Source organism: Macaca fascicularis, chromosome 16 (genome assembly GCF_037993035.2).
Source record: "Macaca fascicularis isolate 582-1 chromosome 16, T2T-MFA8v1.1".
Taxonomy (NCBI): domain Eukaryota; kingdom Metazoa; phylum Chordata; class Mammalia; order Primates; family Cercopithecidae; genus Macaca; species Macaca fascicularis.
Genome location: NC_088390.1, coordinates 72,567,278 through 72,584,646, shown reverse-complemented (window position 1 = coordinate 72,584,646; position 17,369 = coordinate 72,567,278). Strand labels below are relative to the sequence as shown.

Here is a 17,369-nt window from a genome sequence, read left to right as displayed (position 1 = left end):
GATCTGATGGCTTTATAAGGGGAAACCCTTTCTCTTGATTCTCGTTTTCTCTTGCTGCTGCCATGTAAGAAGTGCCTTTTGCCTTCGCCATGATTGTGAGGCCTCCCCAGCCACGTGAAACTGAGCCCATAAAACCTATTTTTCTCCCCAGTCTGGGTATGTCTTTATCAGCATGTGAAAACGGACTAATACAGTATCCTAAAGTTCACGTGGAATCACTTGGGACATTGAGTAGCTAAAACAAATTGAGAAAAAAAAAAGTTGGAGATCTTACACTTCCTGATTTGGAAACTTGCTGCAAAGCCACTGTTATCAAAACAGTGTGGTACTGGCATAAAGACAAATATATAGACCAGTGGAATACAATAGAGAGCCCAGAAATAAACCTTGACATATATGGTCACATAATTTTTGATAAGGGTGCTGTGACCATTCAGTGGGGAAAGCACAGTGATTTCCGTAAATGGTGTTGGGAAAAATGGATATCCAAATGCAATAGAATTAAGTTAGACTCTCACTTTACATCATATATAAATTAACTAAAAATGGATCAAAGACCTAAATAAACATAAGAGCTATGATAGGGAACCATAGGGAAGACATAGGGAAAAGCTTTATGACATTGGTCTTAGCAGTGAGTTCTTTTTTGGATGTGAGACCAAAAATACAGGCAAATAAAGAAAAAATAGATTCATTGAACTACATCAAAATTGAAAATCATGTATATCAAAATTAAAAACTATGTACATCAAAGGACATAATCAACTGAGTGAAAAAGCAGTCAATGGAATGGAAGAATATATTTGCAAAGCATATATTTGAAAAGGGGTTAACATCCAGAATATATAAAGAACTCATCTCAACAACAATAAAAAAAATTAGTTTAAAAGATGGGCAAAGGACTTGAATAGACGTATCTCCAAAGATGATATAAAAATGGCCAATAAGCACATGAAAAGTTGCTCAACATCACTAACCATTAAGGAAATAAAAATCAATACTATGATGAGATGTTACCTTACATCCATCAGGATGGCTACTATGGAAAAAAAAAGTGTTGGGGAGAATGTGGAGAAATTGGAACCTGGTGCACTGTTGGTGAGAATGTAAAATGGTACAGCTGCTGTTGGAAATGACATGGTAGTTCCTCAAACAATTAAAAATAGAATTATATTATCCAACATTCCCACTTCTGGGAATTCTTTTTACATCCAAAAGAATTGAAAGCAGGGTCTTGAAGAGATATTTGCATATTCATAGCAACATTATTGGCAATAGTCAGGAGATAGAAGCAATGTAAATGTCATCTACAGATGAATGGATAAGCAAAATGTGGTACCTTTAGAATGAATAATATTCAGCCCTAAAAAGGAAGAAAGTCTTGTCACATGGGACCACATGGATAAATCTTGAAGACATTATGTTAAGTGAATAAACCAGTCACAAAAAGACAAATACTCTTTAACTTATATGAGGTCTCTAAAGTAGTCAAATTCATAGAAACAAAGTAGAATGGTAATTATAGGGGCAGTGGGAATCTGAGAATAGGGAGTTATTGTTTAATGACTGTAGAGTGTCAGTTTTTCAGGTTGAAATCTGGAAACAGATGATGGAGATTATTGTACAACAATGTGAATACACTTAATACTGCTGAGCTGTATGCTTAAAAATGATTAAGATTGTAAATTTTGTATGTATTTTACCACAATTGATAATAAAAAATCAAAAAAAATCAAAAAAAGAGAAGATATAATATCGGGAATGAAAGCAGGGACTTGACACAAATCCTACAGATGTTAAGAAGATAAGAGAATGTTATAAACCACTTTAGACCAGCGACATTGTTGATAAAATAGACACATTGCTTGAAAGACACAAAAGCTAAATACTGACTTAAGAAATGGGAAAACTGAATTCGTAAGTAGCCACCTCACAAATCTCTAAGCCCAGATGGTATCACTGGTGAATTCTTTAAGGCTTTTATGGAAGAAATTTTATCAATCTTTCCTGAGTTTTTTTCCTATGTGAAATGGAGAAGGAGGGAATGCTTCCCAAGTCGTTTTGTTAGGTCAGTATTACTCTGCTTCCAAAAGAAGACAAAGACCTTACAAGAACCTACCTGGCAGCGTTCCCTTATTAACATAGATTTAAAAATTCTTAATTATCAAATCGGATCTGTTAATATATAGAAAGGATATTATATTTTGAATAATTTGAGATTAACATTTGAAAATTTATGTATTTCATCATAGTTTTAGAAATATAATGTAATCATCTCACTAGATACAGAAAAAGCATATAACAAGATGCAACATTCATCATGATAAAAACTCTCAGCAAATTAGGAATGGAAGGGAACTTCTTCAGCCTGATTCATTATCCATGAGAAATAAAAGCAATTATAGAAAAGAAAAGAAAGGGCCGGGCACGGTGGCTCAAGCCTGTAATCCCAGCACTTTGGGAGGCTGAGACGGGCGGATCACGAGGTCAGGAGATCGAGACCAGCCTGGCTAACACGGTGAAACCCCGTCTCTACTAAAAATACAAAAAACTAGCCGGGTGAAGTGGCGGGCGCCTGTAGTCCCAGCTATTTGGGAGGCTGAGGCAGGAGAATGGCGTAAACCTGGGAGGCAGAGCTTGTAGTGAGCTGAGATCCGGCCACTGTACTCCAGCCTGGGTGACAGAGCGAGACTCTGTCTCAAAAAAAAAAAAAAAAAAGAAAAAAAAGAAAAGAAAAGAAAAGAAAGTTAGGGGATTTCACTTTCTTGATTTTGAGGCTTAAAATCAAGCTGCAGTAGTGAAGACAGTAGTATTGGTGAAAGGATAGATAGATTTATAGAATAGAGTGGAAATTCCAGAAGTGAGCCCTCATATACATGGTCATTTGATTTTCCACAAAGATGTCAGTGAGGGAAGGAAGGTCTTTTTATCAAATTATGCTGTAATAACTGAATATCCACTGGGGAAAAACTGAAATGAGTTATAGGCCCAACTGAAAATGCTGAAAGTATAGAGTTTCTAGAAGGAAACAGAAAATCTCTGTGATGTTGGAACAGGCAAAGATTTCTAAAATAAGATATAAAAAAATACAAAACAATGAAGAAAAAATTTACCAACTGAACTATCAAAACTTTCTTTTTTTTAAAAGGCACCATTTGGAAAATTACCTGGCAGGGTACAGAGTGGGAGACAAATTTCCATCACGAATATCTGATAAAGGACTTGTGGCTAGAATATGTAAAGGATTCTTACAACTTAAGGGAGCACACAATCCAATTAATGTGCAAAAGAGTTTACAGACACTTCACAGGAGAAAATATGTAAATGGCTAGTATACATACATGAGAAGATGGTCAACAGCATTCTTTATTAGGGAGATGCAAATTATAAAGCACAATGTGATACCACTGCATACCCATTAGAATAGCTAAAATTATAAAGACTGAGAAAACCAAGTATGGTGGTGAGGTGATGAAGCCGAAAGTCTCATACACTGCTGATGGGAGTATGATATTGTACAACTACTCTGGAAGACAGTTTGGCTATTTCTTATAAATTTTAAGCTAACTTACCATATGACCCAGCAATTCTATTCCCAGATACTTGGTCAAGAGAAATGAAAACATATGTCCACATAATACTTGAATGTTCATAGCAGCTTTATTCATAATAACCCAAATGGGTAAACAATCTAAATGTCCATCAACACATGAATAGAAAAGCAAATTATGGTTTATGTATATAATGGAATACTACAAAGCAATAATGAACTTTTTTATTTTTATTTTTTGAGATGGAGTCTTGCTCTGTTGCTCACACCGGAGTGCAGTGGTACGATCTCAGCTTACTGCAACCTCCACCTCCTGGGTTCAAGCAATTCTCCTGACTCAGCCTCTGGAGTAGCTGAGACTACAAGCGTGCAGCACCATGCCCAGCTAAATTTTGTATTTTTAGTAGAGATGGGGTTTCATCATGTTGTCCAGGCTGGTCCTGAACTCTTGACCTCAGCTGATCCGCCTGTGTTGACCTCCCAAAGTGCTGGGATTACAAGTATGAACCACCGCACCCGGCCAATAATGAACTTTTGATACATGCAACAACATGGAGAAATCTCAGAAATATTCTTGGCCAGGCCAAGCCAGACATAAACATGTACATACTGTTGAACTTCATACATATGAGACTCTAGAAAATACTGCTGTCTGGAATTGGAGGAAGAGGTAATTGACTCTTACCTCTCAGGCTCAAAAGAATTTTTGGGTGTGATGGAAATAATACATATATTTATTGTGGCAGTTACACAGGTGTATATTTTTGTCAAAACTCTTCAAACTCTGCATTTTACAAGGATATGGTTTTATTGTATGCAAGCTATATCTCAATAAACAATAAAAATCAGGTACAGGTGTGGCTGAGTCTTCCATGGTGTGGCTTCTTTCAGCCTGAACCTGTAAACTAAAGGAAGACATTCTTTCCCACACATTCACCTACACAGCCAACAATGGTGAGAGAGGGACCGGAGAACTGCAGTAAACTTTCCCATTCAAAGAGCAGAGAAATGGGAGGCAGATTGCAATGATAGTTTATAGCAGTTCTGAAATCTAGCCAGGCATTTGTTGCCTGTTTCATGATAGGTCTTAGTGCTGCTTCCTGGGAGTGGTTCTTCATGGCTGTTTGCTCTGTCTTTCACGATCTTGGCTCTTCCCTTTGAGCTATCTTTCTGTTACCATAAGAAATAATTTGCTTTTACCTGAATAGTTTTTTCAGCCTGCTTTCTGTTTGTATGAATTTGGGGAACCAAATGCATATTTTCATTTTGAACTCTTTCAAATGAAGCTATAATTCCTTTAAAAATTTTGCAGCTGTGTATCAAATTATAATCCATTCCATTAGACGAATACCATATTCACAAATTTCTTTGAGACAAGCTTCTTCTGTTTTGGTCCAAGAATCAGGATGCTGTGGTACAATACCCTTATGATTCTTAGAATCCCTCTTACCTGTCAGAGAGCTTCTAAGAGGTACAACATGGAAATGTTTAGAAGCCTTTTTGTTTTGCCTTTTTCAGGCATTGCCCAAATTTTTCTGAGGTCTTAACCAAGTGTTTAAAGATGTGTCCTTGAAATTTTGATCCTGAGTCCATATTTTACTGGCAGAACCTTGGATTTGACCTTTGCCCTCGGATTGTTTCTTCCTTCAGAGCCTTTTGCTAGTGGAAGAAGCTGAGAATGAAAAATAATTTGCTTTTACGATCTTATATGTCCTATGTTGGGCATATGAATATATCTCTGGACCCTGCTTGAAATCTGAGCCTGTCTTCTCTATTTTATTTCTCTTGATTTCTTCTGTTTCATACACAGCTGAAATAATCCATTTGGCAACAAAAATCAAATAAAATACCTAGGAATAAATTTAACCAAAGGTGTAAAAGATCTATACACTGAAAACTATGAAACATCAGTGAAAGAAACTGAAGACACAGATAAATGGAAAGATATCCTGTGCTCATGGATTGGAAGAATTAATATTGTTAAAATGTCCGTATACAAAGCAATCTACAAATTCAATGTAATCCCTATCAAAACTCCAGTGGCTTTTTTCACAGCAATTAAAAAAAAAATCCTGAAATTCATACGGAATCACAAAAGACTCCAAACAGCCAAAGCAATCTTAAGCAAGAAGAACAAAGCTGGAGAAATGATACTTCCTGATTTCAAAATATATTACAAATCTATAGTAATTGAAACAGTGTGATATTGGCATAAATACAGACATATAGACCACTGGAACAAAATAAAGTGCCCAGAAATAAACCCACGCATTTACAGTCAACTGATCTTTGACAAAGGTGCCAAGAACACACAATGATTAATGGATAATCACTTCAATAAGTGGTGTTAGGAAAACCAGAAGTCCACACACAGAAAAAGAAAATTTGGCCCTTATCTTGCACCATACACACAAATCAATTAGAAATGGATTAAAGACTTAAACATAAGATCTGAAACTGTAAACGACTAGAAAAAAACATAGGGGGAAAGCTTCTTGACATTGGTTTAGGCAGTAATTTCTTAGATATGACCCCAAAACACAGGCAACTAAAGCAAAGATAGATAAATGGGATTTTATCAATCTAACAATCTCCTGCACAGCGAACAATCAACAGAGTGAAGAGACAAGCTACAAAATCAGATAAAATATTTGCAAGCCACATATGTGATAATAGGTTAATATTCAATCTATGTAAAATACTCAAACAATTCAATTACCCCAAAACAACCCAAGTTTAAAATGGGCAAAGAACTTGAATACATGTGTCTCCAAAGTGGATATACAAATATATAAAATGTTCAACATCAGAAATCATCAGCAAAATGCAAATCAAAACCACATATGCCTCATACCTGTTAGAATGACTATTATCAAAAAGAGAAAAGATATCAAGTGTTGTCCAGGATTTGGAGAAAAGGGAATCTCTGTCCACTGTTGGTAGGAGCATAAATTGATATAGCCATTATGGAAAACAGTATGGAAGTTCCTCAAAAAATCAAAAATAGAACTACCTTACGATCCAGCAAATCCCTCTTCTGGGTATAAAGCTAAAGAAAATGAAATCAGGGTCTCAGAAAGCTATCTGTACTCCCGTGTTCACTGCAGCATTATTCACAATAGTAAAGATGTGGAAACAACCTATATGTTCATCTACAAATGAAGGGATTAACAAAATATGGTATATAGATATAATAGAATATTATTCAACATTAATGAAAGGAAATGCTATCATATGTGACAAGATAGATGAAGCTGGAGGACTTTTGCTGAGTTAAATAGCCAATCACAATAGGATAAATACGATATAGTAGTCAAACCCTTAGAAGAGGAGAGTAGAATGGTAGCTGCCAGGGGCTTACAGAAGGGGAAAATGGGGAGTTGCTGTTCAATGCATATAAAATTTCAGGTACAGAAGATGAAAATGTTCGAGAGATCTGCTGCACAACACTGTGATTGTAGCTACAATACTGTGGTATACCCTTAAAATCTCAAGTAGATCTTATGTTGTGTATTTTTACTACAATAAATAAAAGAAAAAAATTATTTTAAAAAGGGAAGCTTCTAAACGTTTATTTAATTTTTGTTTTCAATGTGATTCAGGTAGACATTTCATATGTGAAAAGGGGATGAACAGTGTGATCATAAAAATGTGCTTACAATTGAAAAACATGATTACTAAATCTGAAAATCACAATGGAAACAGAAAACAGCAGATTAAATATTATAGAAAATCAAATCAGTGAATTAGAAAACCAGCTCAAAAAATTCTCTGAGAAAACAAAGGAAAGCATAAAAAGATGGTTATAACAAATGAAAGTGTAAGAGATGAAGAATATAGATTCAAAATCCCCAATACAGAATAATACGAATTCCAAGAGGAAACAAACAGAAACTGGAGAAGCAATAAAGAAATAGTACTCAAAATGCCCATCAAGATTGTATAGAAAAGAGCCTTCAAGAATCAATTTAGGGCTGGCCACAGTGGTTCATGCCTGTGATCCCAGCACTTTTGGGAAGCTGAGGTAGGCAGATCACTTGAGGTCAGGAGTTTGGGACCAGCCTGACCAACATGGTAAAACCCCAACTCTACTAAAAAAAAAAAAAAAAAAAAAAAAATTAACCAGGCGTGGTTTCACGTGTGTGTAAGCCCAGCCGCTCAGGAGGCAGGAGAATCGCTTGAACCCAGGAGGCAGAGGTTGCAGTGAGCCGAGATTGCACCATTGCACCCCAGCCTGGGCAACAAGAGCAAAAACAACAGTAAATAGGATTGCTTTCTTGATTTCTTTTTGGATAATTCATTGTTAGTGTATAGAAGTGCTACTGATTTTTGTATGTTGGTTTTGTATCCTGAAATTTTACTGAATTCATTTATTAGTTTAAATAGTTTTTTAATGCAGTCTTTAGGGTTTTCTGCATATATGATTATGTCATCTGCAAATAGAAACAATTTTCCTTTTTACTTTCTGATTTGGATGCTTTTTTCTTGCCTGACTACTCTGGCTAGGACTTCTGTACTGTTTAATAGGTGGTGAGAGTGAGCCTTCTTGCCTTGTTCTTGATCTTAGAGGAAAAGCTTTTTTAGCTTTTCACTGTCTGAGTATTATGCTAGGTATGGGCTTTGTCCTATATGCATTTTGTTATTTTGATGTACATTCCTTCTGTACTTAATTTATTGAGTTTTTATCATAAAAGAATGTTGAATTTTGTCAGACTTTTTCTGCATCGATCCAAATGATCATATAATCTCTGTTCTTCATTCTGTTAATGTGGGGTGTCACATTTATTGTTTAGCATATATTGTACCATCCTGGCATCTTAGGGATAAATCCCACTTGATTATGGTGTATGATTCTTTTAATGTACCATGAAATTCAGTTTGCTAGTATTTTGTTGAGGATTTTTGCATCTATGTTCTTCAGGTATATTGGCTTGTAATTTTCCTTTATTGTAGTATCTTTGTCTGGTTTTGGTATCAGGGTAATGCTGGCTTTGTAAAATGAATTTGGAGTATTCCCTCTTCTTCAGTGTTTTGAATGAGTTTGAGGAGGATTGGCATTACTTCTCAAATGTTTGGTGGAATTCACCAGTGAAGCCATCTGGTTCTGGGCTTTTCTTGTTTGGGAGATTTTTAATTACTGATTCAGTTTCCTTACTAATTATTGGTCTGTTCATATTTTCTATTCTTCATGATTCAATCTTGGTAGGTTTTGCATTTCAAGTAATTTGTTCGTCTCATCTGGGTTATCCAATACATTGGCATACTGTTGCTCATAGTACTTTCTTACAGTTCTTTTTATTACTTTTTTTTTTTTTTCTTGAGATAGGTTCTCGCTCTGTCACCCAGGCTGGAGCACAGTGGTGCAATCACTGCTCACTGCAGCCTTGACTTCTTGGGCTGAACCAATTCTACCTCATCCTCCCAAGTAGCTGGGACCTCAGGTGTGTGCCACCACATCCAGCTAATTTTTTTTATTTTTTATTTTTGTAGAAATGAGGCTCACTTTGTTGCTGAGGCTGGTCATGTACTCCTGGGCTCCAGCAATCCTCCTGCCTTAGCCTCCCAAAGTGTTGGGATTACAGGAATGAGCCACTGCACCCAGTCATTCTTTTTATTTCTGTTAGATTGAGTGTAATGTCTTATCTTTCATTTCTGATTTTAGTTGTTTAGTCTTCTCTCCTTTTTTCTTATTCTATGTAGCCAAAGGTTTTTCAACTTTGTTGATCATTTCAATTAATCAACTTCAATTTCAATTAATCAACTCTTAGTTTCATTTTCTGTTTTGTTTTTCTATTTTCTGTTTTATTCCTGCTCTAATCCTTACTATTAATATTTACTTCAATCTGCTGGCTTTGAGTTAGTTTGTTCTTTTTTTAGTTCCTTAAGGTGTACATCTAGGTTGTTGATTTGAGTTTTTTTTCTTTTTTAATGTAAGCTTTTACAGGTGTAAATTTTCCTCTTAGCACTGCTTTCACTGAATCCTACACATTTTGGTGTGTTGTGTTTTTGTTTTCATTTGTCTCAAGATATTTTCTAATTTCCTTTATTTTTCTTTCTTGTTTGACTCATTGGTTAATGAGAATTTGTTGTTTAATTTTCACACATTTGTGGACTTTAATACATCATTTCGTTAATTGCTTTCTGTTATATAGTTCCTTTTGTTCATTTCTTCCTTATATTTCTTTGTGATTTGATTTTTGTTGTTGTAGTTTGCTTTGATTCCTTTTCTTTATATTTTGTGTACCTACTATATTTAAAAAATTTATGTTACCATAAGGCTTACATAAATCATCTTATAGTTGTAACAACCTATTTTAAGCTGGTAACTTCGATTGTATTAAAACATTCAATACTTTTTACTCACTCACACACTTTATGTTATTAATGTCCCAATTTTCACCTTTTAATATTCTGTATTCATTGACAAATTATTGTGTGATATGAAACCATCCAAGTTGTCCCATAAAATGGATGTTTATTTTTTTTTTGAATAAACACAGAAATTAACCCTCCCAGTCTTAACACTCGAGAAAGTTAACGTTTGTCTTAATTGAGTTCCTTTCTCTGGAAACCAACCATCTGTTATCCCAGATAGTATCAAGGAACTGAAACTTACCAGATCACGGCATCTAGACAACGTTATGCCAGACCCCTCACCTATCATGATTGCCTAACCAACCACCTGCTTCCTGTTGATGAACTCCTCTTCCTTACCATTCCCTAATTCCTGTTTTCCCACATGTAGTTATATTTCTTCCCTGCTATATAAACTAATTTTAGTTGGGCAAGGAGATGGATTTGATACTGATCTTCCATCTCCTTGGCTGCAGTGCCCAAATAAAGCCTTCTTCCCTAACAATACTCATTGTCTCATTGATTGGCTTTCTATGCGGTGAGCAATGGGACGTAGAGTGGACCCCTGGTGTTTCGGTAGCAGTTACAGTTATTTTTAAGACTTTCATCTTTTAATTTTTATATTAAAGTTTAATGAACCACTATTACATCAATAGAGTAATCTGTATTTTATATATAATTACTTTTATCAGTGAGTTTCATATTTTCATGCGTTTTCATGCTACTAACTAGTGTCCTTTCATTTCAACTTGAAGAACTCCCTTTAGAATTTCTTTTAAGTCAAGTGTAGTGGTGATGAACTCCTTCAACTTTTGTTTGTCTGGGACCATATTGCTCTTTCATTTTTAAAGGACAGACTTGCATGGTATATAATAATATCCTTGATTGGCAGTTTTTCTCTTTCAGTACTTTGAATATATCATCCCATTCTCTCCTGGCCTATAAAGTTTCTGTTGAAAAATCCTTTGCCAGTTTTATGAGTTTCCTTTGTATGTAATGAGTTGCTTTTCTCTCTTTGATTTCAGAATTCTTTTTTTCTCTTTGACATTTGGCAATTTGATTATAATGTGTCCTGGTGTAGATCTCTTTACATTCAACCTACTTGGGATTCTTTGAGCTTCATAAATCTGGATGTCCATTTTTCTCCTCAGATTAGTTCTTTAAATAAGCTTACTGCTTTTCCCTCTCTTCTCTTTCTCTGACTTTAGTAATATGTAAATTGGCCTGCTTGACAGTGTCTCATAAGTTTCCTATGTTTTCTTCAGTCTTTTAAAAAATATTTTTGCTCTGTGGAAGGTATAATTTCAAATGTCTTGTCTTTGAGTTTACTGATTCTTTCTTGTACTTGATCAAGGCTGCTGTTGAGCCCCTCTAGATAAGTTTTTAGTTCAAGTTATTGTATTCTTCAGCCCTCAGATTTTTCTCTTTAAAAATATTTTGTTTGTTAAAATACTCATTTTGTTTGTGCATAATTTATCCTAAGCTTATTGAAATTTTGATTATGGTTATTTTTAATTCTTATCAGCTAATCCATCTACCTTCATTTTTTTAGGGTTGGTTTCTGGAGATTTATTTCGTTCCTTTCTTTGGGCCATTTTTATTTTCCTTGATCCTTTTTATTAATGTGTACATATTTGAAAAATAGCCACTTCTCCCAGTCTTTATGGACTGGCTTTGTACAGGGGCAAACCTTCAAGAATTGGCCTGAGTAGAGATTCTGGGGTCCTCATAAACTTTTTCTGTGGATATGTCTTCTCTGGACTTCCGTGTGTGAATTTCTAAGTAGTGGGATTTGCTGGTTTCTGTTTTTAGGAGATCATAATCTCTTGTTCCTTCTTATTCTGTGTCTTGTACTATGGGCCTTCTGAAGCTAGTAGCACACTGGCTCAATCCTTTTTTGGTTATTACTTGCTCTTTTATTTTCAGCTGCCCCTAGGCACTTAGTTTATGCTGCATCCCACCAGTGCTTTAAGACAGATGAGACAGAAACCAGTTCCTTGGGCAGTCCCCCAAGAGTCTGAATGTTGGATATATGCTTTAGTCTTCTCTTTCCCTCCCCAGGGAGAAGCTGTGGACCATGAGCTTTTCTAATTGTATTATGCTGAGCCAGGGTTAGGAGCTCTGGCCATGAGTGCTTACTAGTTCAAACCACCACCTTTGTTCTCAGTGGTCCCCAGGCATTTAGAGAATGCCAGTTCTGTGAGTACCTGCAGAATCCGGTCCCTTAGGCAGCCCCTTCCAAAAGCCAGAGTGTTGGACAGATGCTTCAATTTTTTCCTTCCCCAGGGAGAAGCTGGGATTGGGGGTTTCCACCTGCTAGTTCTGAGCTGGTGGAAGGGACTATGGTCAGTTACTGCATACTAGTCCAAACTGGAGGCTTTGTTCTCAGCAGTTCCCAACATGGGACCCTTTCCTTTCAGAGCTAAGATTCAGGCAAGACAGCAACAAGTCCCTTAAGTAACCTTGCTTATGGCGCAAGAGGATTCCACAGATTTTCCTACTGGCTTCAGTGTGGTTGGTTTCATGCTTGCCTGGGGTACAGGAGCCTCTCATCTGGTCTCTGGATGTCTCACAAAGGGAATCTTGGTCCGTGTATTGTTGTTGAATTTATGTGTCCATTGAGAGAAGGAGAGTCTTGCTAACATCAACCCGTAAAGTAATTTTCTTTTACAGGAGGACATTTGATTGGTCTTCCTTTAGCCTTTATATCTTTATACGTATAATATCATTCCTTATTTCTTTATATGTATAGGGATAAGTTAATATTTTTCTAGTATTAAGAATCAGTGTTGATACTTAGTGTTTGTGAATTCCTGTTGAAATATTTTCTCATTAGGAAAAAGTGAAAGGGAAAATTTATATTCGCCTAGTTTTACGGCTTAAGAGTAGTAAAGGACATGTCAGGGAATGTTACAAATGTACTGAATTTTTTCTTTCCATGTTGGTTTTGGCATCCTGAAGTTAATTGAGGCACAATACCCCTTTTCTGCCTGGCACAAGTACGATATTATGAGCTCACTGTGATCAGGTCCCCTGTATCAATTGTAGGCTGTCCTTATAAGCACCAGGACTTGCTATTCTGTGTGGCATGTGGCACCTGTTATTCATAAAAAAGCTTTTAGGGTTGAACTTTTCTCCCACTTTCTGTTTCGCTGTTCACCCCGACCACCAGCGCCATCACTGAATTTCAGCCTTTGTACTTACTTAGAGTTTAAGTTGTTTCCAGCTGGAGACAGTCTCATGGCAGAAAATGAAATTTCTGTACCTAATGTCCTGTTTTTCTCGTGCCAGCCAGATTTTAACAAATACTGACCTCTTTCAGTTGGCTCAAATGCCTTCACAAGAAGCTGGCTTCTGCAATGACTCTCCATTACTTGGCCTTCATTGGAGCACGTATTAGGGGTAACATAATAAGTTTAGTTAATAATAATGGACATGTTTAATTGGAAGTAGGGCTATTCAATTTGTATTTGTAATGGGTTTGGAGGCCAAGAGAGCAATTTGGACTATAGATATAGATTTTGTAAGCAAAACTTCTTATTATTTGAAAAATTAATACATTGGATCATCCAGAGAAAACTTGTAAAATGAAAATAAATTAGTTTAGACACAGAACTCTGGGATCACAGCATGTATGGGATGGACAAAGAAAGCTAGTGAAGGTTACTGTGAAGGAGATCTCTGAATGATAGGATGAGAACCGTGGAAAAATGGTTTTTGTTTGTTCATTTGTTTTTAGACAGGGTCTCACTCTGTCACCCAGCCTGGAGTGCAGTGGAACAATCACAGCTCCCTATAGCCTCAATCTCCTGCTGGCCTCAAGTGATCCTCCTACCTCAGCATCCCAAGTAGCTGGGACCACAGGCATGCACCACCAAGCCCGACTGACTACTTTTTTTCACATGTTGCCCAGGCTGGTGCCAAACTCCTGAGCTTAAGCAATAGGCCCACCTTGGCCTCCCAAAGTGCTGGGATTAGGTGTGAGCTACTGCATCTGGCCAGAAGAATGGTTTTATGGAGACATTGAATGCAGCATCTTTAAACTACTGTCTCTAATGTTGTAGTGAGATCAACTAAATTAAGGACAGGTTATGACTCATTTGCTTGAGTGTCTAGGAGACTGTTGATGATCTTACTTATAGCACTTTTGGGATAAATGCAAGTCATATCGTAGTTGATTGAAAATATATGGCAGGTTAGAGCATGGCCCCAATAACATTTTTGAAAATTTATCGTGAGGGTAAAAAGGTTGGTACAGAAGGACAGCTACAAGTGAGTTAAGAGGGTGTGTTGTTTTATGTATGCAACCCTGTGCAATAAATAGATAAATATTTCAGGCTCCTTTTTAAATTAGTATTTTTTATGAGAAGAATTTTAATATTTAAGCATTTTTCAATTTTTAAGTATAGATCTTTTTATGATTATTTAATCTATTCTTAAAGAAGAATAGGCCACTGCTTAGTATGACATGTCAGGTGACCTCTCCTCATAGAGTTTTAAATGCTTATATCAGCTGATGCACATTGACTGGTAAAATTATACTCAAAATATTAAATTTGCCCATTTTTCTCATTTGCTTTTAACTATTTGGATGTTTGTGATACTGAATGGGGTATAAAAAATAAACAGCTCTCTTTAAAACAGCTTTTTCAGCCATTTTACATTACTTATTAACTCGTCTAAGGAATGTTATTCTATCAGTTTTAATTACAAAATACATTCATTTTAATATTGTCTTTTGAATTCGTATTCTGTCTTTTGGAAATACTTAGTGTAGGTCACAGTTTGTGAAGGAAATCCTGATATGGTTTGTGGTTGAATTTAGTGACTTTAATCTATTGTATATTGGTTATTTTCCATTTCATATATCTTGAAGCCGTTGTTCAGAGAATAGGTGTTCATAATTATGGAACTTTCATTGAAGTGGTTTGAATAAAATCATATAAGAGAGACTCCAGGCTAATGGAGGCTATTTAAGAATGTATTTTATATGATATTTATATGAGAGAAGTCTTTCTGATGAAGTCCATTTAAACTGGTTTCCTACTTACCCTGCATTTCACATTTTACCTAAATTAACAGGGTGTGTTTTTAAATAGAAGACTTTGATATACCTGTGGTTTCTGACATGCTTTCAAATTAATTGAAACTTTAAACTACGTGAAGATTTTGTTATTTTATATGTTGTAAGGCTTCATGTTGATGTGGAACATGAATCCAACCAAGTTTGCTGACCCTGAAACAATGTTCTTCCCATAGAATATGTGCTTCGTTTTCTCTCTTTTTACATTTGGGAAAAGGGGAAAGGAGGAGAAAAGATTTAAATGCAGGTGATGGGCCGGGCGCGGTGGCTCAAGCCTGTAATCCCAGCACTTTGGGAGGCCGAGACGGGCGGATCACAAGGTCAGGAGATCGAGACCATCCTGGCTAACACGGTGAAACCCCGTCTCTACTAAAAAATACAAAAAAAACCTAGCCGGGTGAGGTGGCGGGCGTCTGTAGTCCCAGCTACTCGGGAGGCTCAGGCAGGAGAATGGCGTGAACCCGGGAGGCGGAGCTTGCAGTGAGCTGAGATCCGGCCACTGCACTCCAGTCTGGGCGACAAAGCGAGACTCTGTCTCAACAACAACAACAACAAAAAATAAATAAATAAATAAATGCAGGTGATTTATTTTAGTCTGACTTAAAAACAGCATTTGCATAAGCAAGTCTGTGGCATTTATGTAACCTCTTATAATTTAAATGAAATGAAATGATACATAAAAAGGTTATTATTTGTATTTTTTTTTTCATGTGGAACATCTTTTTTTGTGGTGGTGGTGGTGGTGGTGTTGTTTGAGATGGAGTCTCGCACTGTCTCCCACACTGGAGTGCAGTGGCACAATCTCAGCTCACTGCAACCTGTGCCTCCCAGGCTCAAGCAATTCTCCTTGCCTCAGCTTCCCAAGTAGCTGGGATTACAAGCGCTCGCCACCATGCCCAGCTATGGAGCATCATTGTTAATACAAACTATCATCTCATTTCCAAGGGAAAAAAAATGGTAATCCTAGATTCTAATACTCTGTGTCCTCTGAATTCTCCAAATTGTGATTTGATTATTTTGGTCTCTTAGCAGGGAACAGTACACTGGGAAGCTCCGAATGAGATCACATTCTATGAGTCCAACTCACAGAGAAGATGGACAAAATATTACCCCAAAGATTTGTGTAAGATTAGATTTTACTTTTGTTTGGTTTTTGCTTGTTGCTTTAAAATAGCTGAACAAGGTTTTAATTTCACTTGTTGAAGTGCCAATGATTGGCTTCAAAACGGAATAAAGTTGGATGATTCTGGTGAACATCCTGATGTCAAAGAAAGTGGGGTGTTTGGTATATAGTGTAGTATCCCTTCTACTTCCTCAATGATTCTGATGTGTTATATTCATCAGTCTGTTGTTTCTCCTGTGTAACAAAGAATAACATTTTCCCTTTATTCAGAATATATATAGAAAGAATTATATACCCGGTGATCATAAAATTAAGAAGAAATTGGTATTGTAGTGAAGTAGGGAACACTGCTTTTCTAATGAAGGTAAACTGTGTATATCTTGAAATAAGATTGTCTGTCTTGCATCTATTTATTCAATATAGATTTGGTTTGGACAAGGTGCTAATGAGCACTCCAGTTAGCTTTTTTTTTTTTTTTTTGAGATGGAGTCTCATTGTTGCCCAGGCTGGAGTGCAGTGGTGCAACCTTGGCTCATTGCAGGTTCAAGCTATTCTCCTGCCTCAGCCTCCCAAGTAGCTGAGACTACAGACATGCGCCACCACGCCTGGCTAATTTTTGTATCTTTAGTAGAGACAGGGTTTCGCCATGTTGGCCAGGGTGGTATTGAACTCCTGACCTCAAGTGATCCTTCTGCCTGCCTCAGTCTCCCAAAGTGTTGGGATTACAGGCCTGAGCCACTGCACCCGGCCCCAGTTAGCTTTGAAAAGAGAAACACTGTGCCTGCTTATTCCAGTCTTATTGCCTAACTCTGGCTGTCTTGAGTTACGTGACTTTTCGTTACAAGAGAAAGCAAGTATAACGCATGACTGTTTTAGCACATGGCACTATAAACATAACTCACTGCATTTTATCCAATGATAATTTGGAATTAAAAAATATAAAGGGCAGCACATTTTCAGTAGTGATAAACTACAATCATTATATTTACTCAGAATAAGCAAGGCAGGTACATTTTCTTATTTAAGAAATTCTTGTTCATGAAAAAGCATACAAGAAGCAGAGGACCACTAGTAGAAGTGATAATGAATTTTAATATAGTTTTATAAATAATAATAATGCAATATTTTATTGAAAAGAAATGTAGAAACTCAGTAAAATATGAAGAACATTTTAGTGCATTTAAAAAATTACTTCATATTAATTTAAATGATCATAGATATAAATAGGTACATTTGTTAGCAATTAAGCTTTCTAAAAG

General features: G+C 36.4%; 1 protein-coding gene across 44 annotated transcripts in view; it reads left to right on the top strand.

Annotated features, from left to right (window-relative positions):
• CEP112 (centrosomal protein 112) overlaps positions 1-17,369 on the top strand; it is a 537,142-nt gene that overhangs the window by 38,613 nt on the left and 481,160 nt on the right. For 31 of the 44 annotated variants that reach the window (XR_012426034.1, XR_010581949.2, XR_012426035.1 and 28 more), the window contains exon 5: positions 16,017-16,110. The exons of 4 other annotated variants lie outside the window; for them this stretch is intronic. Coding sequence is in view for 37 of the 40 variants with exons in the window: in XM_074020159.1 (XP_073876260.1) it covers positions 16,017-16,110 (94 nt within the window). In the remaining 3 variants the exon portion in view is untranslated. The remainder of the gene's footprint in view (positions 1-16,016; positions 16,111-17,369) is intronic. 9 more of the 44 variants (XM_074020161.1, XM_074020153.1, XM_074020149.1 and 6 more) reach the window with 1 other exon arrangement.